We start from the raw sequence: 24214 nt of genomic DNA, 5'->3' as shown, positions 1-24214 counted from the left end.
CCCATCTCGTCTAGCTTCCTGTATCTCAGTAACCCGCCAAATGCCCCAGGGAGCACACAAGATAACAAGGGATCTGCATCCTGCTGCCCTCCCTTGCATCTGGCATTCTGACATTAGCCATTTCATGGAGTCTCCTCCGGAATGTCGAAGAGGGGCTCATATAAGGCAGCTTCACGTACTCAAATGTTTGCATGACATCACCCTTCTTGGTGTGTTTAAACAAAAGAAAAATATGGGTACAGCATACCCAGAATGCAATGGGACCTGCCTTCACAATCTCAGGAGGCACTTTTCTACTAGGTTAGTACATGTTCTGCCTAACCATTTGAAGGGGATGGCTGAAGCAGTTTGTCACGCTCCAAGCAAACATTGCTGTTGAGAAAGGTATATATGGATAAGGTTTTAGGGCTGATTCCAATGTTTCTTTTTCTTATAACCTTGCTGTAGGAACATATATGTCTTTCATATGTGGTTTGAGATATGGCACTTGTGTATTTTCAGTGATGAGCACACATGTTTAAAAGTGGTTGCTGGGAGAGCAAGGGTAGGGAAATTGAAGGGGGAAAGAGCCCCGCTCACGACACCTGGCAAAGTCATTTCCCCAAAATATCCTTTAAATTTAGCCGCACCAACTGTTCCACAACTACATTGGAATAGAAGGGTCTATAATGGGAAGAACATTAATAAAGCCTATAAGAGGAAGAAAGTCAGTAAAGCCAAAGTGGAGTGTGGATAACTAAATTAAGATAGGACTATGAAGAATGAAAAACAACACAACTGCTTTGCACGTTAATATTGAAAGCAACCCTGAAGAAAAAGAGTTTCATTTTTTTGAGGAAAAGGAGACCTGTTGAAGTCTGATTTTTTGTAACCTGATGTGTGATTTTAAAAGTGGCACATATTTAAAAAAGTGGCACACATTTAAAAGTGGCAGTAGAAGTCGGTGGCCTCTCAAATCAATGGGGCAGTTCTCACGTTCTTCTTGCGATCCTTTTATGGTATGCACAATTACACAGGGCCAGCCTTAGGGCAATCTGACCTATGCCGTGACATTGGGCCCCACACTCTGAGGGGCCCACATTGGGGCAGCGGGCAGATCTCCCACTGTTTCAGCATCTGGCAGCCTGGGAGGACAGCGCAACGAGCAGAGTGTGGGCTCTTTTGCCCTCCCCTGGGACTGTCTGGCCTGAAATGGGCCTTCCGGAAGTAGTTGGCGGTGATGTTATGTCGCTGTCAACTATTTCCAGGTGCCATGCTTTGCATGCAGCACCACGAGCATCTGGCTCACCATGGCTGCAGTTGCTGCACGTGCCTGGTGAGTGGGGTGGGGGAGGGGCGCACAGGTGCATAAGCGCCTCACAGGTCTTGAGACTGACTCACTTGAGACAGTGAGACTTACTTCTGAGTAAACATGCATAGCATTGTGCCATTATTATCCGCCATGAAGCGTTCTGGGTGACCTTGGGCCAGTCACTTTCTCTTAGCCTCACCTACCTCACAGGGTTGTTATGAGGACAAAAGGACGGGAGCAGCTGTGTACGCCGCCCTGGGCTCTTTGGAGAAAGGACAGTATAAAAATGTGAAAAAAAAAAATAATTATCACCAGCCCCAGAGAACTGCTAGGGGAATGAGAGCAAGACTTATGATTGTCTTGGAGCAGGTGTTTTAGGAATATTACATACAGTTCTGGCTGCCACACCTCAAGAAGGATATTATAAAGCTGGGATAGATGCAAAAGAGGGCAACCAAGACAAGCAGAGGCCTGGAGTAACTTCCTCATGAGATACGTCTGGGATTTTTTTGATTAGCAAAAACATAATAGAGACTTATGCACAGTGTGGCCAGAGTGGTGGGAGAGAAGATTTTCTACCTGCATCATCTAATGAAATTAGTTTCGGATGAACATGAGGAGGTACAGTACTTTTTCACATAGAACATAATTTGGCTTCTCTCCAGCTTGTAGACTTCCCTGAGACAGCTTGTGGGCCACTAAGGTAAACAGGATGCTGGGCTAAATGGACTTTTGGCCTGATTCAGCAGGGCTTTTCTCATGCAGTCTGATTGGCTATACTGTATGTTGCCATGAAAGCATTACCTTCACTATGTGATTCCTGATTGATCGGCACTATGTGGTGAAGAAGCTCTTGCATGGAAAAAATGGTACTGAAGTAGCAGCAGCAGATTAAAGGAACAGGGGCTATAATTAGATGTAAAAAAAAAAAATACCCCCCACCAAGAGAGTGGAAGATGGCTTTGAGAATAAATAAAGCAGTCCATTATGAGCCCAGAAACAGCAGTGAAAATCTAATGTCACAAAAGTTCAGCACAGAGGTAATTCCAAAAACATTCAACTTCCTGTTATACCAAAGAAAAGAAGCTCTTCTCAGGTTTCCAGAGTTAGAAAGGAGAGGCTGAAACCAGCAACAAAAGAGCAGCCATGAAAACAAAAGTTTTCCAGCTCGCAGTGCATGACAATTAGTGCACGCAATGGTCTGTGGCCACTTTGAAGGCTTGTTTAGTTTACACTTGCTTAGTTAGACTGTTTATGCAACCAGGAAGAAAGAAGCCGTTAAATTAGGAACAAGCAGGATGGAAATGCCACAATGAAAGAGCAATACAGGCTTGCGTAAGCAGAAGAAAAGATCAAATAGGAAATGAAATAGTAACTGAATGGGTAGAATCAAGTTAGAAGTCAGTTGTATGGGGTAAAGTACACTGGCTTAGAGATGTCAAAAAACTGTAATAATCTGCTATGAAAGAATGCAATATACAATATTGGAAGGTATCTGCCTGAGGGGAAGGCTATCCTTCCATCCCCAGAACACAGGTATGGAAGTCTTTGAAAGAAACCTGAGGAACTGTAGAAAGTGTCAGCAGGTTGTTCAGGACTAAAAGAGCAGAAAGGCAAAACTGCCACAAAGCAGAACTAGGCATTGTTATAAACATTAACAGATAAAAGCATCAGCATGTGTCATGAAAACCAGCCTGATGCTGGATGAGTACTGGTAGGTGGAATCATAGCTTGTGCTACAACGCAGCACCCCAAATACTTTGGGTTTTTCTTGGGATCATTATTCACAAACAAGTGTATAACTCCAAGCACATCCACACCACCCTTAGGAAGTCGGCAGCAACAATTTGATGGCGCAGTTGACTGAAGTGCGTTAATGGCAATTAAAATATACTGCCCTACCGTACAAAAACAAAAACAAAAACAAATGCAGCACAGGATGAAGAAAGCCACATTTAGAATTTGGTAGAAGTAATAATACATAATTTTGAAATATATGCTTTACAGCAGCATCTCCAAACAGTGGGTCACGACCAACGTGTGGCAGGTCACAATGCAATGCCCCCAAAAGCCTTACCTGGAGTCCCACACCGACCTGCTGCAGGCCTCCTTTGGCCCCTAAAGGCCTCAGAATGCCTCCCAAACCCGACTGAAAGCTACTTCTGGTTTGCTTCAACAATTTCCTGTTGTGTCCAGGAGACATTCTGAGGCCCACATAGGCCAATGGAGACCCCCCAGTGGACCAGCACAACCCAGTAGCAACCTACAGGGATCTCCAGATAAGGCTGCATCAACAGGCAGCTATCACTGTCTTTGAGGTTAGCCAGACGCAGGCGTGGGTGGCAAATTTGTATATTTGCAAATGCATGCATGCAAATATATAGGGAACACATGCTGCAACTTCAGCATAGGAGTGAGCTCTGCATTAAGACAACAGGCATCCATGCCAAGGCTGGGAACCCAAAGTCTGCCTTTGTGCTCTGTACAACAGAAAACAGGATTCAACTCATAATAGTGTTAAGCTCAAAAAGCACTTATGGAACTTCACCGTTACAGAAGCATGAAGTGCAGATCCTTCAGGATTTGTGCTACGTATTCATTACTGCTACTGTTTAATCTTTTACTTTGGTTTCAGAACGGCCTCTTTTTGGTTGGCTGCTAGCAAAGAGCAAGTTTGGGTTGTGTCTACCATCAAACAGTACATTTGCGACTGACTGTGCACAAGGAAATGTGTTTACACAGGTGTGCAACAAAAACAGCAAAGAAAACTGTTACAGTAGATAATCCCTCAAATTTGATTAAGCCACTTATTTTAAAATCTCCATGTACTTTCAGTTTCAAACCAAACTTTGAGGAAGCCGCTTCACCTTTATTGAATCAACCTCCGCATCTATTAAACAGGCGATCTAACCAGTCTAACAGGTTTTCAGCCATATCCAGCCCTCTTGTTGACTATTCATTGTTCAACTACACTGAACAATACACAAGGTGGTATCATTTTACATGCCTACTGGTTATAGGGTTATGCAAGTAAATTATGCAAGTTATGCAAGTAAAATACATCCCCCCCATACAGCAGGAAAGCAATACTTACAAACAATAATTAATGTATACATCAAATGCCACCCATTAGCTCAAGGGACGACAGAGTCAGATGTACATGAAGTTTGCTTGTTCCTAAGTTTCCAAAAATATCCAAACTCCTACCTGTTGAAGCATTTCTTCAGTAGCATTAAGTTTCAGCTGGTGCCCCTCAAGACAAACTTCTAGATCTCGGATTTTTTCTCCTTGGGCCTCCACCTGGTCTGTGAGGACACTCACCTGTAATAGGGGGGAAACCATTAACAATAATTAACAAGATGAAACATTTTATATTTCAGAAAGAACAAGTCAGTAGCATTGTAAGTTTCACAAACATACACCACAGGCAACCCAGATTTATATTCCATTGTTCCTTTGGGTAATGGCAGGAACAATCACATTATATCACTATATCATCACTGAAAAGATGAATCAGGTTCTAAAAGAGCAACAGGTTTATGGTCACTTGCTCAGCTTCATCTTTGAACTAGAATTTGAACTTGATCCCCCAAGTCCCACATACTGTTCCCCATACCGTACTGGCTCAATCTTTTCACATACTCCTCTAATATTTACATTAACCAGGTCATCGACAGCCTTTAACCAACTATTTTTGAAAGGACCATTTGTGGTTTCTTACCTTAAAAATCCACTATATTACACTTGGGAAAGATCAACTGCATTTCTTGATTAATTTTAAAATTTAAAAAAGCCAAAGGAATTGAATGTGGTTAGAAAGAACAATCATACAAAAATGAACACTGAAGTTCATGCACTAATATTTACAGTAAATAACTTCAAAGAGGGAAAGAAAAATCCTTTCAGAAATCTGTGGATATTTTCAGTGTGCTCCAAGCACATACACAAACCTTTCAGCTTCTGCCAACAGTTGTCTCCTTAAAAAGTGGGTGGAAGAGGGAGAAAAACGAATGAAAGAGTTCTTTAGGCAGCCAACCAATTACCTTACTTCTTACAAAAACATGAGAAAGACTTACCTATCAAATAAAGCTTTTTGTAGCTATTAAAAAAGTAAAATGCAAAAGGCATGTTTTAACACTGGCAGTGCTCTGCTTTTCACAGGTTCAAAGCATTACAAGCTAAACTATGAATGAAAAGTTCAAGGGCTGAGTCGCTGTGGAAAAAAAAAGTTAGTAATAATTTCACATTGCTGTATAGATGGTGTCATACCCCTGCCCCTTACAAAAGACCGCGTGAACTATGTTGTATAAAGGAATAAAAAGGAACAAAAACCCACTAGTAGCTAGGATAAAACTATAGCTAGCACATATTTTAAACTGTTTTCCAGAATACTGTATTGTCACAAGAGTTCATAAGCTTTCCTACCTGTCAGAGCTAAACAACTCCAGATTCCTTTGATGCAGTTAACCTTGACTCTTGGAATAAATGTGCCTGAAAAGCTCCAAGGATGTGCTAAGTTTGCCTGTCTCCTTCCTCTCTTTCTGAAAAATCTACCATTAATAAACACTGGGAAAGAACTATAGAAGAGGGATGAGTCAGGGACACACCTTTTGTCCCTTGGTAAAAGTATATAATTGTAGGGTTTTCCAAGTAATCTTGAGTTCGGGAGAAAGCAGTTGGTTGTTAAATACAGCAAGCCCAGTCACATCTGAAAACAGGATTCTTAATAACCACTCACCTAGTCATCTGAGGAGCGGAAGTATAACCTCTGGTGATTCAAAATGTTTTTTAAACTGGGACAAAAGGGTTGGGTTTTTTGCTCTTTCACTCATGTATTTTGAACTTCAGTATCTGTAGGCTTTATCAGTCTAACAGAAAGGGGTCCGTAGAAGAGAACCATGATTTACACAGCATCATCAGTGTGCAGGACTAAAAAGAACTTTCTGTGACATTATTCACTGCAATTTCTTTCATCAATTCAAATGTACTGCTTTAATTACTTCTTTGTCATTTTAAAGGCATAGTGTTTTCCAACTTACAGCCCAATCCTGAACTGCCTTTCATCCCCTTCCCCTAAGTAAGGTAAGCAGCCCTGCAATGGGGCTACTCACTTTACCACCGACCAAAAGGTCAGCGGTAAGGAAACAGCGCTCGTGTAGGGCACGCAGCCCTGCACAAGCGCCTTGGATCCTGAGGAGTGCAGCTCTGCGGACCAGCCTGCCTCCCTCCCCCGACACGCCTCCCGCCCACCCCAACACGCCTCCCTCTGCTCTCTCTTCACCCCCGCCAGCCTCCCCCCTCCCCGGAAAGCCTCCTCCCCGTGCCCATCCACACCCCCGCCTCCTGTTCCGCAGCTCGGCGGTCCAGGAGACAGCAGAGCCTCGTAAGTCGGGCGACCGCCCCATGCTAGCCCAGCACCTGCCGGCACTGGGCCAGCACGGGTGGGAGCCCAGCGGTGAGCCCCGCAAACCTTATGGCACATTTGGCACATTTCCTTATGGCACATTTGCAACTGTGGTTGGCAGCGCGGCACAACTGTGCTGTTGACCACAGGATTGGGCTCTTAAACTCTCATTTAACATCAATTCTGTGAGTTCAACAATGGTGCCTGACAGTCCTTTTCTTTCCTCTGTTTGAATGCATGAATTGATATGCATGTGTACATGTTATGAAGCTCTGGGTGGCTGCCACAAGAGCATGACTCAGGCCAACACGGTAACTTTGAAAGAGGGACTCTGATCCTACAGGCGTAGAGGAAGGCCACAGTTTTTTGTCAGAGGAATCTTCCCCTCTGCCCCACATTCTATTAGTCTAGCTTGGAAGATGCCTTGCCTGACTCTTCTTGGAAAATTTCATGGGAGACTGTACCTTGCTGGCACATTCTGAAAGCTTCCTGACTTGGAGGAAACAAAAAAGGGTCTCCAACCACAGCTGCCTCGTCAACTCCATGGCCAAATACAATCAAGGAGTCCATGCTAAGAAGCAACTACCTCCAGAGCTTGTAAGGAACCAATGGCAAGAGAGAAGTTTGCCTCGCTCTCTCTTGCTGGTGGGCTTCCCAAATACAGTTGGTGGACCACTGTGGGAAACAAAATGCTGCTCAAGAATTCCCATAGCCTGATCCAGCAAGACTTTTCTTATATAAAATGGCCCAAAGGATGGTGCTTACAGAGCAAAAGCTTTGGCATATTTCAATGCTCAAACATAGTTAATAAGTCAACCATTTATTGCTAACAACTTACTAGAATGGATCTTTGGAACAAGATGGAATATAATTTTTTTTTTAGACAAAGGCACTCAGTGTAAAAATATTTCACATTTGACTATCAGCTACATTTTGCAAGTAGAAGTTGTATGCATATGAAAGCTTGCAAGCCACTCACTGGGCAGCCCTCAAATACAAATGTTTGAAATTCAAATCCAGTGGTTCTCAAACTTTTTAGCACCAGGACCCATTTTTTTAGAATGACAATCTGTTGGGATCCACCAGAAATGATCTCATTAACCTGAAAGTGATGTCATGGCCAGAAGTGACATCATCAAGCAGAAAAAATTTTAACAGCCCCCCAACAAAATCAAATCTAATGAACTAAATTAAAAGTTTACAATAAATATAAGTTTAAAAGTTTATTTAAAATAAAGAGAACCCTCTTAACCCTCCCAGCTGATCTGTTTAAAAAAAATATTCCCAAAATATCCCAAAGGCTGCAATCCTATTCACACTCATCCGAGAGTAAGTCCCATGGACTCTCATTGATCAAAGCATAAACAAGTCTGTTAAAAGTACAGATTTGTAACATTTCCCCAAATGCTATGGTACCATGGTAGCATTTCAAGTCTAATATATTAAAATTAAAATACACATTGAAATGAATGGGAACCCACTGAAATTGGCTCGCGATCCACCTAGTGAGTCCCAACCCACAGTTTGAGAAACACTGACTTAAACAATATGCTGTAGAGCAAGACACCCCCTCTTTACCTCCCAAAGGTACCCATATAAACCAAATATAACCTTCATGCACGTCTATGACATGCTTTTTCTTATGGTTTGCCCCTGCAGGCAGCCCAGAGTCTTCTTGGAATTAATAAATTTCACGTAATAAATTGTATGTAATATTGTTTTAAATTTGATAATAAGTCATAGAACATGTCAATTAACCAGATGAAATTAATCTACGAGTGTTTTTAGCTTTTATTTTGTTGTGTACTACAACTTTCTTAGATGCCTTACATTTGGGGGGCCTAGTCCTCTTTTGTTGTTGTGACATCTGGTCACCCTGTAACTACAGCATCTATGACAAAATACTGATCAAAATATCTAGACCACCTTCATTTTTTAAAAATGGATTATTCCTAAAGCACCTTAAGGGAGTGGTTTCTTTACTTTACAAGCAATTAATGTTTTCAAAACAAGACGGCAAAGAGCATAGCTACTTGGATGTTTGGAGCGAAAATACTCTTTACAAGATGAAGATCAGATAAGAATCTGGACTAAGTGCTTTCTCGCCCCTACTTCTTTAAATATTAGAGAGTTAGCATTAAACGTAATTGCATGGTAATATTAGACAACACTAGTTTTAGCTCATATTGATAAATTATGTTTTAGTGTCCGCTGGAGGTATGGTGGCTTCTTTTTTGCACACTGGGTGCACATGCCCACAAATTCAATGCTTTTGATTTAGAATATTTAGAATTTAGAATATTTCAATAGATTAAAAATATTTTGGGAGCTCAGATTCCTTTGAAGCCTGCATTGACCTGGTTCAGTAGAAGAGATGATACTATGTTTTCAGTTTTAAACAATGAACCTATCCAATTGTTACTACTTGCAGCATACAATCAGTTCATATCTCATGAGAGAATTAGGTTCTGAAGTAAGCGTGTAAGGGGGAATAAATTGCAGTCAAACTACCTTAATTCTGAAAAATATGTATTCCCCTTTAAGAACTAAAATCACACAAATGGGAACTGAGACAACTGAAGGAACATCAGTGTCATTCTCATTTCAGGCTTGCTCCAGGGCATAAACAGAGTAAGTCAAATGGTGGATAAAATTGCCTACCAGTGTTTCTCAAACTGTGGGTGAGGACCCACTATGTGGGTCGCCAGTCAATTTCAGGTGGGCCCCCATTCATTTCAATATTTTATTTTTAATATATTAGAATTGGTGCCACCATAGTATGTGACTGCATTGGGGAACAGTTACAGATCTCTACTTTAACAGGCTACTATATATATATATATATATATATGCTTTTAACAATGACAGTCAATGGGGCTTACACCTGGGTAAGGGTGGATAAAATTGCAACCTAGGATTGTTAAAAATTTTCCTGCTTGATGATATCACTTCCAGGGTAATGACATCACTTCTGGTGGGTCCCAAAAGACTGTCATTCTAAAAAGTGGGTCCTGGTACTAAAATGTTTGAGAACCACTGGCCTACGCTATTTAAACTGTTATTTTCCTCTCTTTTTATTGTTTCTTTGCTGAACGCATATATTTGAATTTGCACAAGTAAAGTGCATGTCAGATGCTGGCCAACTGTAGCTTATACTTTCCAGAGTGTAAAGCAAAAATCAGTGTCAACAATATAGTAAATTTTAATATAAGACAATTGCTCATCTTTAATTAAAAGTAACTTTGAATAGTCATTTTTTTTAGAGCACTAGATACTTTTGGGGGGCTATATAGATTGAGCATGAGACCAGAAAGATTACAGCCTATTTTTATTTTGTGACTGGAAATACAGATATATAAAGGCATCAAATATTATACAGTAGAAGTATTATCATCTGGTACACATGGGAAACAGGCCAGTTACCTTCAGTTACTGGGGGGGGGTACTTGCCAGTTACCCCACCCCATGTGACAGAGCTCCCTCTGCTCCCTCACTTACTTGACAGGGCTCCTCTGTAGTGCTGCTCCAAACTGAAGTCATTTGGAGACTTCAATTCCGTTTTTCAAGAACAGCCATATCAAGCCATCTTATACAAAGTCAGACCATTGGCCCATCTGATTGTCTACATCTGCAACAACTGCAAGCAGTGCTCTTAGATTTCATAGCAAAATGATCCTTACCTGAATATGGCACTTTCTGCACTTAGAGCACATGCTCTACTGGAACTAAAATTCCAGTTCTAAACGTACATCTAGAAATGACACGTCCAATCCATTCATCCATGTGAGCAGTCATACACATACGCAGGTGCTTGCAACAAAAACTGGTCAGTTTCTCCAACCCTAAGTTGGAGATTTAATTACCTTGGTCACCACAGGAAAGTTAGTACAAGCAAGAAACTATGATGTAGTCTGTAATTTTAAGATTACACCATAGTTTCTTAATGTACCATTCACAATACTTGGCCACTTCATACATAGTGATTAGAGATACTGCAAATATTTAGATTTTTCTCCTCCCAAAGTGGAAACTCCATTTTGCTATTGTGGATAAATGTCCTAACAGGCAGCAAGCCTAATAAATGAGATCCATGGGAAAACCCCGCACTCCCACTTAATTGTGCCAGCTGCTGTGCAATTAAACTAATTATGCATCCAATGCACAATTACTATTTAGAACTGCAATGAATTTATATTGCAGTCTGCGCTTTTGATGGATGAACAAGATGCACATTTAAGCCAAGTGTTCACAAAATGGGGCATCAAGGACTCACATCTATACTTCTGTCTGTGTTTTTGAATGGGAAACACAATGTACCACAGTAGCCAATACTCACACAATGACAACCCACAACAATGATTCAGACTGTATCACCTTTTTTTTTTCAGATATGCGCCCTATATATGCAATGCCAACACACAGGAAGGTGTGCCCTGTATATGCAATGCCAACACACATACAAGGTGTAAATATCCATGAAAATAGATGGGACAAATTTTATAAATTCCTAATTATGAATTTTTTTTCTGCATCAGTCTTCACCAATCCCTGAAGTCACAAGTGTTGATCCTTGATTAAAATTGGTCACACTTCACTCTTGAATAAATGTTTTCTTTTGCATCAGATCCCAGATCACTGTACATTTGCAAGATGACCAAGTCATCATTGCCCCCAAGTTCCTATGCTCGTTGACTGCCCAGTGAGGAGTCATAGATGGGACTCTGATTTTGAGCAATGGCGAAGGTTTCTGGGTTTGCCCCATGCCTGTCAGCTACAGTGCTGGCTGGTTGAAGGAATGCTGCTGCATTTTTTAAAAATTTTCCCTTGCAATGATGTGGCTTATTTACTGATGTGGAAGAAATCATTTAAGTTTGGGAACTCCTTGCTCAAGGGCCACAGAAGAGAAATGGATGTGGCTTAATTTTTCAAGATACACTCCAGAGTCACTCACAGCACACTTGTGTGCCATACTACACACCTATTATAAATCACTGGATCACACAGATGTTGCTTTCATGTTGGAAGACAGGGTATCAGGACTGGGAGTTATGATCAGAAAAAAATGTGACAGCACACATTGGCTGTATCCACAATACAAAAAGCCTATCCATGCAGACATACCCCTTACCCTTCCTCACTGTGTTGATGCTTGGGGTAGAAAAGTCTTTTACCATGCCTGGGGAGAACGGGATACCAAAGTGAAAAGAGTAACAGAAAGTGTTTTCAACCTACTCTATAGCCTGACATTTCTAAACCCAATTTCAATTTTTTTGAGGCCACAGAAGTTGAACAATTTTCCTGCATCTGTACGATGTGCACAAAAGTCAGTGCTGTCCTGGCTGTGGAAGCATAGTGGCAGAAGGTCAAGAGAGAAGAGACACACTCATGAGAGCCAAAGCATTGCCTGTCCTCAGATCCATAAGCACACCCAAGGCAGTATTCACAGCCAGAAGTGTGGGTGTGAGTGCACCATGCAAAGTCCATCCCAGAAAGTCAATGGTCCACTAGGGATCTGATATTTGTGTGTGCTTACATACATGAATGGCATCCTATAAACAGCAATTGATACATTCCAAGAATGTTAGGATGTGTGTCACTGGAAGGGGAACAAATATTGGATAGCTGCAACCATGTCACTGCTGATGACATATAAACAGGGACAGTGCAGACTTTTTTTTGATATGCCAACATCCTGGCTGGGTTATTTGCCTCCTCCCATCCTCCCATAAAGAATGATGACCACATTCATTCTTCCTGCTTCCTATCCCTGGCTTGGGATCCACAGTCCATTCGACTCAGAAATTTAGAATACAGAGGACTAAAGTTTCCTTTATTTCTTGCTGAATAAAAGATAAACTTAGTTAAATATTTGAACCATGAAAACAAAAACACCTGCAGAATTTCCAGATAGTGAACTGACTTTAGAAATTGGCACAGATTAGCACCAATTAAAATAGTAATTAACTCCTGAAAGGCACAATTGCTAGATTTCAAAGCAAAGTCCCAAACAACATTTTGAAAAGAATAAAGTGCATGGATCTCACCACACAGGCCAACTGCAAAAATTCTTTCACATTCAATAGCTAGGTATTTTTTTATTGATATTGTTATCAAATTAAGTCATGCCTACCAGAAACCAACATCTTTGTTAAGCAGATCCTTGGCTGATAGCCCAAATATATCTCTGAATGCGGCGTTAGCAACTCTGACATAGCTAGTATGGAGAATGCCCATGGAAAGCTGGTAAAATTGCACACACAGCCATCTGAGAAGGTGGGCTACACTGAGCAGCACCCTGCCTAGGAATGCTGCCTCAGGTCTGCCATTTCTGCAGTTAAAAGAAAAAAAGCAGCCACTTACTGCACTCCTTGCACAATTTCTTCAAACCCAGAAGTGCAAGGCTTCCAGTTTGATTTACATGGGCTTCACAAACAAGGAGCTCCTTCCTTTGCATGGGCTCTGTAAATCAAACTGGAAGTCCTGCACTTCCCATGTTTGAACAAGGAAAACAAAGAAGTGAGTGATCAATCAATCAATCAACAGTATTTATATACCGCTTTTCAACTAAAAGTTCACAAAGCGGTTTACAGAGAAAAATCAAATAACTAAATGGCTCCCTGTCCCAAAAGGGCTCACAATCTAAAAAGATGCAAATGAATACCAGCAGACAGCCACTAGAACAGACAGTGCTGGGGTGAGGTGGGCCAGTTACTCTCCCCCTGCTAAAAAGAGGAGCACCCACTTGAAAAAGTGCCTCTTACCCAATTAGCAGGGGTTAACCCAATTAGCAGGGGTTATCTATTTTCCAATTAGCAGGAGTGATCTATTTTCCACTTGCTTTTAGTGAAAAGAGAGCAGACTGGTGCAGGTTGCATCTGTGGCAGGCTGGAGGGAGGTAGTAGCAGTATCAGGGTGACTGGTATCCTGAATTCAAGAGCCCTCTTGACCCCTTGAAATCTGCCGCCAAGGTAACCTGCACCACCTCACCTAATGGAGGGGCCACCCTTGTCTACAGTGACAGCATAAGAGGACTCTTTACCATCCCTTGTGTGGTCAGCACCATAAAGAAGGGTTCAGCAGCTTCTGGATGAAGCAGGCAGGAGAAAATAGTCCATGAGATGACAGACAGGGAAGCGAAGGGCGTAGCTCAGTGGTAAAGTATATGCTTTACTTGTAGAAGATCCCAGGGTTTAATCCCTAGCATCTCTAGATAGAACAGAGAAAGACATTCATCTAACACCCCAGAAAGCGGCCACCAGTAATAAGGCAGTTCCTTATATAACCTATGGAACAGAAGCTAAAACAGCCCAAGCTAAGAGCTGCAGGAATGAAACTTGCTGTTGCTTGTAAAGTGTTCTTCCATTTACCTCCTTCCAGTGCCTGTGTACCTGTAAATGAAGCAGATACTGTGGACACCCAGGCCTCGAGTGATCCCCAAAGCAAGCCAGCATCCAGTAAACGCTGTCTTTGGAATGTCTCAGGGAACTGGGGTGCGTATGCAATAGTATATATTATGGAATTATTTTCTCCATTGCTGCTATGTTTGAATCCACCACAAGTACCAAGCATCTTGATAAATTCCAAACGAAGTGATGGTGCTGTAAAGAACATACCTGCAATATGAGAGACTCTTTATCACCTTCTAATCTTGCCAGGCGCTCCTGATAGGTTTCATTACTGGTGGAAGCATGGTGATTCACCTGGGACTAAAGAGAACAATAGGCTAAGAATACAAGTAATTGGAATGGAGTTATATTAGACTTTGCCTCAAATTTTTAGGCACAGAATAATCCTAGTTGTAAGAACAGAAAACAGAAATGCCTTATACGGGTTACAATTGTGTCAATCAAGTCTTGGTAAGCCACAAACATTTTATAGGGTTTGAAAATGCAATTTGATTTGGAACTTCTTCCATTTCCTGGGATTGAAGCAACCGTGGCTCAAAGCTAAAACTTACTTTAGGAGAAGAAATGGGGGAGTCATGAAGAATCCGTAATAGATTCCAGCTGCAAGGTCAGACCACTGCTGACCACCGTACTATACCAACTTTTAAAAGAAACAATGTTGTAAATGACATCCCAGACACAGCCAAAACCCAGTGAGTAATCTGCTAGTAGTTACTCCCTGCCCTCAAACAGAAAATGCAGCTTGTATTATGTGACAGGCATTAAGTTCTGATCTAGGAGGGCTTCCCTGCAAGTACAGACACAGGGTGCACTGCTTTAAATTCACTTATGCAGCAGAAATCAGGGCAGCCTGGCTGGTCCCGCCATTACTTTCCCTCATCAGCAAGTTAATTTATGAACTGCTGAATGGTAATTAGTTATTCCTAAACATAAATAACCTATCCACTCTAAGAAATCTCATTGCATTTTGAAAGTAAAATAAAATGCATGCACACCCACTAACATGACACGGGCCTGCCCCCTTTCATGCTTAAGGAGGGCTCTGACATCTTTCCACACTGCAACTCAGTTCAGATGCAGTAAAACTCAGACCTCTAAATCATATTTTGGAGATCAAGAACGTGCCACAAGCTTCTATACTCCTTTCCGCTCTTCCTACTTTGCTCAAACCACAATTTTGCAGGACATCTGAATCAAGCAAATTATGTTTGGCTGATCAAGAACTGCCCTATGCTCATGTTAAGGGTGAGTTTGCAACCGTAGTCTGGAGGCTGTTCCTCTTTAGCACTAACCATGGTTTGCCAGATTCACATGTAAATGAGGATAGGGAAGAGAAAATTAGTGTGCAAGATAAGAAGAAACAGTGATGGGACTATATGATCCTACATTCCTTGTCTCCAAACCATGGTTTGGAATACTAGCTTTGCAACCTTAACATTGAGCCATTGTCTGCTGGGTAGCTTATTTGAATTGTAGGCCTCAAACTCAGATCTTGACATTCCACATTCAAGCTCAGATCTCCTCCAACAGTCAGGTTCTGCATTAAATTTCCTCTTTCTAATACCAGGGAAGTTGTCACCGTTGGCAAAGTAAAGGGAGATAACCACTTCCATTAGTACACCCTACAATAATACGGAGTTACTCCAATCAGTTAAAATATAGGCTGGAAGGGATTCATTTCATGCAGGATATAAACCAGGCAGCAAAGCAGTGAGGAGAAATCTCTTATTCTGCAGTCTGTTCAGGGTTGGCTCATCCATGGGGCCAATGGAAGTGGTCAGCTCAGGCACCGACTAGTAAGGGGTGCTCATCACCAACATGTCTCCACTGCCCCCTTGGAAAACTTCCTCCCTCCACTGCCTGAATTGGAAAAGAGAGGGACAGAGAGGAAAAAGAGATGTGGTGGAGTAAGAGTGCTGAGCAAGAAGACTGGAGAGTGGGGGGGGGGGTGAAGCAGGCAAACATTAGATAAGGGGGGCAGTATTTGGCATTCCACCTTGGGAGTCAGTAGGTCTTGGGTCGGCCCGAGACCTTTGGACACTCCTTGGGAAATGAAGCCCACAGAAAGCCCACAGAAAGCATATTCCCAAGCAACAAAAGCTTTACAATTAGGTTACAAAAGTCTGACCTTCAGACATCCAACATCTTTATGATTTGGGTTCTATGCTGGCTCTTCATTCAATCACCAGCTTGTGCAAACTGACTGCATATTGGGCTAACATTGTTTCTCTTGGTGAATTCTAATGGGACATATCCATGGGATAGAAGTCTAACAAGAACAAATATTTTAAAAACAAACGAGAAAAAAATTACTAGGTGTAGTTCGCATGTTGTATTCATCTCTGATGCAACAGATTTTGCCTCTCTTGGGATAGTTCATTTAATTCTAGAAAAAGATTCAGTGTCAACACCAATTAGAAGTATCAAGCTCTGCATTAAGCCATAAATAGATAATGTACTACAATGCTTTCTTCTGATTTATGCTTCTAAAATGTCCCAGACTGAAACTACATTAGCCAACATCCACATCCAGACAAAGTAATCCAGAGAGAGAGAGAGAGAGAGAGAGAGAGAGAGAGAGAGAGAGAAATCAGCTCTGCCAAAACATCAGCTACTACAAGCTTTAATAAGAACAGACAAATGCAGTCCAGATAAGCTCACCTACTAAGGAAACAGCTCCTCTGTCTCAGTCTGTATCTTTATGGCAAATGTAATGCCCAAATAAAGCACAGCAATATACCCCAAGGGTGTGAATATGCACATGATGCTTAATGCTGGTGAGGTGGCATTAATCTTTCTGTGAGAATCTTTCTGTAGACATCCAAGTAGCACATGATAGCAAGCTCCTGCACATCTGTTCCAGCCCCCCCCCCCCAACACTTTCACACTTTAAAGTTTTGGCAGCCCTTAACTGGCTCTGTTAAATAATGTTATATCCAAAGCAGAGATATTTTTTTCTCAAGCCACAAAGAGCTATACAGCTCTCCACATTTTCCCAAATGATCAGCAAAGCTTTTGCATATGGCCTCAGGTGTGCAGAGGAGAGTGGGAAAGTTGCAAACCCAAAATCAAAGCTCAGGACTGGCACTGGTTGCAGAGAGAAAGGGAGGCAGCCCACATGAAATGTAAGTATCTCAAGAGGTGTACATGCAGTCAAACACGTGTTCAGGACAGAGTCTGCATAAAGTATTGAGTTTCAACCAGTGGTATGCATACCCCTGGTGCATGTCACAGTCTGACGGTTGGTAGTTGGCCACTGCCACAGGATCACATGCACTGCTCTGCTTGACTTGAACCCACTAGAAGCAGGGGAACAATGCAGAAGCCTAGTCCTCTAAAAGAGGTACAGGCTTGGCTAGAAAGGTGCAAAGCAAAGGAGAGATCAGAAGGCAGCCAGAACTAAAGATGACTCTTCCTTACTGGAGGAACAAACTATGGGGTGAGCCACTGCTTCTGCACACAGCAACTGTCCCAGGTAGCAGTGGTACCTGGGAAGACCCCTGGCACAGACAGGAATGGATGCCTGCTATACTGAACATGGCACAAGGAAAGCTTGCAGGTCACTTGCAATCTGGCAGGTGTTCTTTCCTCCCTAAGCCAACAGTGAGTGAGAGCACATCCCAAAGATGTATTCACCTTGAAGTACAGCAAGGTGAGATCTTGGTGCCAGAGGGCTCAGCAGAAACTTGCAATGATTTGTGTGAAATAGGATGGGTTACTTGAAAAAAGCAAAAAGGTGCATGGGTACCACTTCCGGTCCTGTATGGTTCACTTTGGTTTTCCCATCCCACACTTTTTCTTATAACCTGTCATCGGTGTAGACAGCACTTTACAGACCAAGTAAGAAAAAGGAAAAAGGCAGGCCCTTGCCCATTGTGTCAGATGGCATTTTCAGGGCACGTAGCAGTTGAGGGGGGTGGTTTGGGGGAGGAGAAGGCACAAAGATACACAGTTTAATACAGGGGTGCTCACACTTTTTTGGCTCGAGAGCTACTTTGAAACCCAGCAAGGCCCGGAGGTCTACCAGAGTTTTTTTACCATGATCGCGCCATCATAACGTATAACATTTATGTGTACAATGTATGTTGGTGTACCTTGCATAACCGCATGAGCCAATATTGCACAACACAACATAATTAACTATAAACATTTTTTGTAATTACTTGAGTTTACTTTGATGACTTGCACTGAAGTGAATCAGCCAAGGATGCATAGTCCGGACAGTAGCTGCTGACAGCCAGCCTCAAGCACACTTCCAAATGTTCATCAGTCATGGTGGAAGGGTACTTGGACTTAATGATCTTCATGTAGGAAAAGGCTGACTCACATAAATAAGTGGAGCCCTTCCTGCCTCAGGTGCTCTTATATCCCTGAGGGCCCTATTGCCTTTAAGTGGCTGCAGCTGTGCAGCACACTCTGCTGGATGCCCAGGCCTTACCCTTAAAGGGGCCACTGCTGACACCACATCTACCTCCTCACCAGATCTTCCTCGATTCCAATACAAGTGGGGGAGGGGACCAGATCTCTATACAGACCAGTGCAAAAACAGGGGAAAGGTGTGGGGGAGGGAAGATCTCTATATAGACATCACAGCAAGACCAGTGCAAAACCCCTTGCACACAGAACCAACAGATGGAAGTTGGGGGGAGGTCAGATCTCCATACATACCAGTGCAAAAACAGGGGAAAGGTAAGTCAGCCCCAGTAGAGTCAATGGGGCTCACTCCCAGGGATGCGTGGACAGGAGAGAAGCCTGTGATCAACTCATTTTGCCTCGTGATCGACCGGTCGATCGTGATCGACGTATTGAGCACCCCTGGTTTAATACTTCCTACTGCCATAACAGGGTCCTGACCCAGACAAGCCTCTAAGGCAATTTTGTTTTACACTAAAAACAAGCTCTCAGCTACACAACATTGTGTTTAACATCCCATTTAGTTCATCCTTTAGTGAAGGGGATGGAGAGGAAGAACCAGATTTTCACAATAGGGAGAAATATATGTATATGTTCACAGTACATGCAAAAGCAGCTGTCTCACTTCCACTAAGAAGTGTGCCAAAAGCATACTATTCTCTATTTAAATCATTACAAACAAACCAAGCAAACATATTCAGTGCATGAAAAGTATTCAAGAGATTTAGGGCATATTCCTAAAACCAGTGCAGTTTTTCTCCAGGTTATAAAACTGCAGCAATCACAAGAATTGGTGCCTTTGTTTGTTTATGTGAAGCAGCTCTATCCCCATGCGGATGACTGAATAAAATCCATGTAACAATAAAAGCAACTGCATGAAAAGTGCGGCAGTTGAGACATGCTCAATGTATTCAGACTTTCTTTTAATGAGAACTGGCAGATGGAAACAGAGCAGAGCCAACAGAATGTGGTCATCCAAGTATTTGTTCAGTAGCTCAGATTCACAGATCATTTTGAAGATGAGGTTATCCTGGTAATCTGTGCTCACATGTGGAAAGAAAAGAGGGGAAAAAGAGCACCTGCCATATTTTCCACTGCATATCCTATATGGGCAGGAACTGAATCTGTGCTACTAAACATTTGTTTTGTTTTTCCTGGACAACTCATTAGAACAGTGGTTCTCACACTTTTAGCACCGGTGTTACCAAAAGGGCTGTTTTGTTTAGGAGAATTATTACACTGCCCTTATGGGAACATTAGGATCGTAGGCTGGATAACAAGACGGCGTAATGCAGAGAAATTCCCTTTTGCTTAAAGAGGAGACTGAGAGAAAGATAACTTTCAATAAAAGATTATAGTTTTATTACAAAAGCACAAAGGTAAACATACTGCACATGGAGAAATGATAAGTGTATATTTCTTGGTCCTAATACTTAAATTCAGTGTACCTAGCTTTTATGGTGGTTGCGTGTGAAGAGTATTTGGTGCAACCAAGGAAATCAGAAACGGAAGGGGGGGGGTTGTAGGGAAGGATTTTAGGGGTCCCTGCTCTGCCAACCCCAGCTGCTAACTAAAGATGGGGAGAGAAGGGGAGAAAAAGGGGGGGAAGAAGGGAAAGAGTTCTAGGCGCAAGATAGTTACCTGTCTTGTAGAGCAGTTGGAGGGGGGGGGAGAGCCCTGTGAAGAGGACCCTCTGACACAACACAGATGTGTTGGTCCTTGGAGAGAGAGAGAGCATGTGAGAGGAAGCCCTCACTTAAAAGGGGTTGGGAGACAGTGCTGAGCTGGATGGTAGCTTGATTACTACCACACAGCAGGATGCTTGGAGTATGTAAAACATTGAAAGAGGATCAGGATGTCAGTTATCAGCAAAATTCACTGGGGTCTATGGCTGGGTTGGTAGATGGGGGAACTTAAACAATACAGTGAATCAGCAACACAAGAAGGCACTTCAAGTTTGCATACAGTACTTAAGCAGTGATTGGGTTAAAACAATACAATGAATACAGTAATGTAAGAGACACTTAAACAGTGATTTAAGACACCAGACTTCCTCCCATAATGTGTGACCATGGGGGTGGTGGTGGTGGTTGTGTAACCATGAGCTTGTGGCTTGTCCAGAGTTCTGGAAATGCTGGGAGAACAGTTTAGCCTGCATGATATTTTAGTCCATAGTAACATAAACAGGTATAGAGAGAAAATCACAACTAAAAGGCAAAAGGGGGTTTTCACGTTACACCAGGACCCACTTTTTAGAATGAGAATCTGTCAGGGCCCACCAGAAGTGATGTCATGACTGCAAGTGACATCATCAAGCAGGAAAATTTTTAACAATCCTAGGCTGCAATCCTACGCACACTTTCCCAGGTGTAAGTCCCATTTACTATCATTGTTAAAAGAATATATATAGTAGCTTGTTAAAAGTACAGATTTGTAATATTTCCCCAATGCAGTCACATGCCATGGTAGTATCAAGTCTAATATATTAAAAATTAAATATTGAAATGAATGGGGACCCACCTGAAATTGGCTCAGGACCCACCTAGTGGGACCTGACCCACAGTTTGAGAAACACTGCATTAGAATGTTACTTCCTCATTATTCCCAGCCTTACGATCACCACTTCTATCTTTTCACTGCAATTACTATATATTCCAGGGCATTCCAAGCGTATACACAGCGTATACAAGCGTATACACATTAAATGTATACACAGCACAGCTCATGCAAGATGCAAAGGGTTCTAGAAATGCATCTGTTTCATATGCACCCCAATAGGAACCTGATCGTTTTATGACCTTCCAAGCAGGTCATAAATGTTATGTTAGAGTCCTCCACACAGAACGGTGAAGGGGAATGGAATGGAAAAATGGGCTTTGTCAGCACTTGGAAAGGCTGGTTTGGAAAGCAGTCTAACCCAGGGGTTCTCAAATTTCCCCCCACTGTACACCACCTGTTCTGCAGTGGATGGTGCTGCAACCCACCTCTTTCTCTAGCACCAGGCATCCACAGGCCTCAGAAGGGTTCCACAGGCCTCTGGAAGCAACCAGAAGTCACTTTCACGAACTTGGAAGTAAACCAGAAGTGACTTTCCAGCTGCTTCTGGAGGCCTGTGGAGGCTTGGTGCAGCCACCAAGTATGTCTGAAAGGCTCCAATTTGCAGGCACAAGGGCAGGGGGAGGGCCCAACCCAGGACCCACCTGAAACCAAGTGGGCTGCGACCCACAGTTTGAGAAACCCTGGGCTAGTCTACTGGAGGAGACGTTTTCCCCATCAGATCCTGACAACTTTTGAAAAATCTATTTCAAGTACTAATACTGCTCAAATCGAGTCTAAATGTGACCTTAACTTAATAGAAGTCACTGCTTGCTAACCAAATTGTTTGCAATTGCACTTCTTGCAAGGAGAAACAAGGAACAGATTCAAGCAATGCAGATGCAGTTCAAACATAGCAAAGCCTTTATGGCCATTCAGATTGCACATTACTCTCTCAGAGGAGGCAACACATGTAAGCAAGCCTTCCTGATAAGAGCAAACAGACATTTAAACTGGCTCCTTTAAGAAAGAAAATAATACCTTGTTTATTTTGGCTCCAGTTACTTGCCCCTTCATCACAGGGCCACAAGGCAAGTGCAAAGGGCTTTTTTTTTTTTTTTTTTTTTACATTGCCCTTTGAACTAGCCTCTTTGTGACTGGGAAGGCTTATTTTGCAAGGGCCATTTGTCTGAATGAGCTCAGAATGAATTTGTCCAGACATATGCTATTTGAGTTCATCAGCATTTTCTCAGGTTTGGTATGCTGAATAATCCAATCCTCTTAGGTTCTTAGCAATTTTTTCCCCTTCTACTCCTGCCTTACCAATACAAATTCAAAATTGTGCAGCAAATCCAGATATATCAGCTAACCTACTGCAATATCTAAATTGACACTGTGCCCCCTCTTAATTTCCACCCCTCCTCTCAATGAAACTAGAGCCTGTTTTGGCACATGCCACCAAGAGCTGATGAAAGTCTAGTTCAGCTTCCCCCCCCCCCAATATTCCCTCTGATGGAGCAAACAGTGCTTTTATTACCAGCCAAATAGCATCAATTTTCTACCACAGTTGGTGCCCAAGTATGCAACTGCAAGGGGCTCATGTGTTATAACAAAGAATTCACTGCACAGCTTTCTGCAAAAATGCTTATCAAGCCCAACAGGAAACAAGATTTTCTAGGTGTGCTTGAAGTTCTCTGATGGCAGTTTCTCATGTCACTCCCCACTACCTAATACAGACTCTTCTTGCCTTCCCAGTCCTTGCAACTCTTAAGGGGTGAGCCTCCTACTCTTTAAGAAGCATGATCAGCACTAGAAGGAGCATTAGAACTTCTTTAAAAGCAAAATATCTCCATGGTGGGGGGATGACACTACTCACAACTACTACAATTCCATCACACTTCATTTTCCCCAGATTAAGAGCACAGACTGCAGAGACTGCACTAATGAAACACATGTATTGGGCAAAGTGTGTTGTGTTTGGAAACAATCCCAATTACACCCCCGGTTTCCAAGAATGATTTCGCCCACAAGAATGCTACTGAGTGTCAGTGTCCCTTTTGCCATAGGAAACCAGAGATCAGTTTGCAGTCACTACTTTGCAGTGTGGCTTTCTGATATCTGCCTCTTAAAGCACATTTTGTTTAGGTCTCTGGTTCCCAATCTGTGGCCCATGGTCCAGGGTAGTCCATGAGACCCTGAGAAGTGGTCCTCAAGGTCTCAGAAATAGAGATAGCCTTCAATCACTTCCAGCATCTTGCCAAGCAAGTGCTCCCCCACAGACCATCAGAGAGGGTGGCAAATGGACCGCCTGCAGACACAGCTGGCAACAAAAGGAGTAACCCACAAGTTGTCTCTATGAACAACAAATCTAATATATCTCTAATAAATGTTTTCTATTACAAACGTAATTGTATTTTTGTGTGCAGAGGGTGGGGGTTTCATGTGGTCCACGACAGTTCCTATTTTCGCCTCAGTGGTCCACAGGCTCCGAAAGGTTGGGAACCACTGGTTTAGGTTGACCCAGAGACACTACTGTCCTCCAGTCCTGGACTGCTTGTCCAGGTTGCATGCATCTTTACCATTATTTGTGAAAAGACGTGATGTATCCCACTATGGGATACCATTTAATTTAGAAGTTAAAATCAGAGATGCTAGACAAATAAGGTATTATTGCTGTTTCATCATTCATAGGCATAGCCCAGGAGTTTTTGAACTCTCCAGGAGTTTGGGTTGCAATGCCCCAGTCTGAAAAGCCTTGGCATAGCCCATGCTTTTTGAAAGTATAGTGTTAATAAGTGCCTTTTCAAGTCACCAGAATTTTAGTTCTGAGCCAACTACATACCTCAACACAAAATACAACTGCCAGATTCCAAGTTCAGTCAGAGCTGGTGATAAATAATACTGCAGGATGTAACTGGGATTTCATGCTTTATCCTTTTCATAGTATACAAAGACACAAAAATATACTTTGCAGTTCCATTCAGTACTATAGGCACTAAATTTGAGAGCATGTTTTATGTGGTCACTATCATTGCAACTCTTAAGAGGTGTCCTACAGAAAAATTCATAAAGAGCAAAAGCAGCTTAAAAAAAAGAAGAGGAATTCCGCTTTATGCATTTAAAAAAAAAAATTATTTGCAGGTTTCTACCCATGCCTCCTCTCCC

General features: G+C 42.3%; 1 protein-coding gene across 13 annotated transcripts in view; it reads right to left on the bottom strand.

Moving 5' to 3' along the window:
• The window catches only part of PPFIBP2 (PPFIA binding protein 2), a 143934-nt gene that overhangs the window by 59089 nt on the left and 60631 nt on the right, over nucleotides 1-24214 (bottom strand). For all 13 annotated transcript variants that reach the window (XR_010794936.1, XM_066638634.1, XM_066638642.1 and 10 more), the window contains 2 exons: nucleotides 14309-14401; nucleotides 4499-4612 (listed from right to left, as the gene is read on the bottom strand). Coding sequence is in view for 12 of the 13 variants with exons in the window: in XM_066638634.1 (XP_066494731.1) it covers nucleotides 4499-4612; nucleotides 14309-14401 (207 nt within the window). In the remaining variant the exon portion in view is untranslated. The remainder of the gene's footprint in view (nucleotides 1-4498; nucleotides 4613-14308; nucleotides 14402-24214) is intronic.

This window comes from Tiliqua scincoides, chromosome 1, assembly GCF_035046505.1.
Source record: "Tiliqua scincoides isolate rTilSci1 chromosome 1, rTilSci1.hap2, whole genome shotgun sequence".
Lineage (NCBI taxonomy): Eukaryota > Metazoa > Chordata > Lepidosauria > Squamata > Scincidae > Tiliqua > Tiliqua scincoides.
Note: the sequence above shows the minus strand (reverse complement) of the source record. Positions and strands in the feature narration are given on the sequence as shown.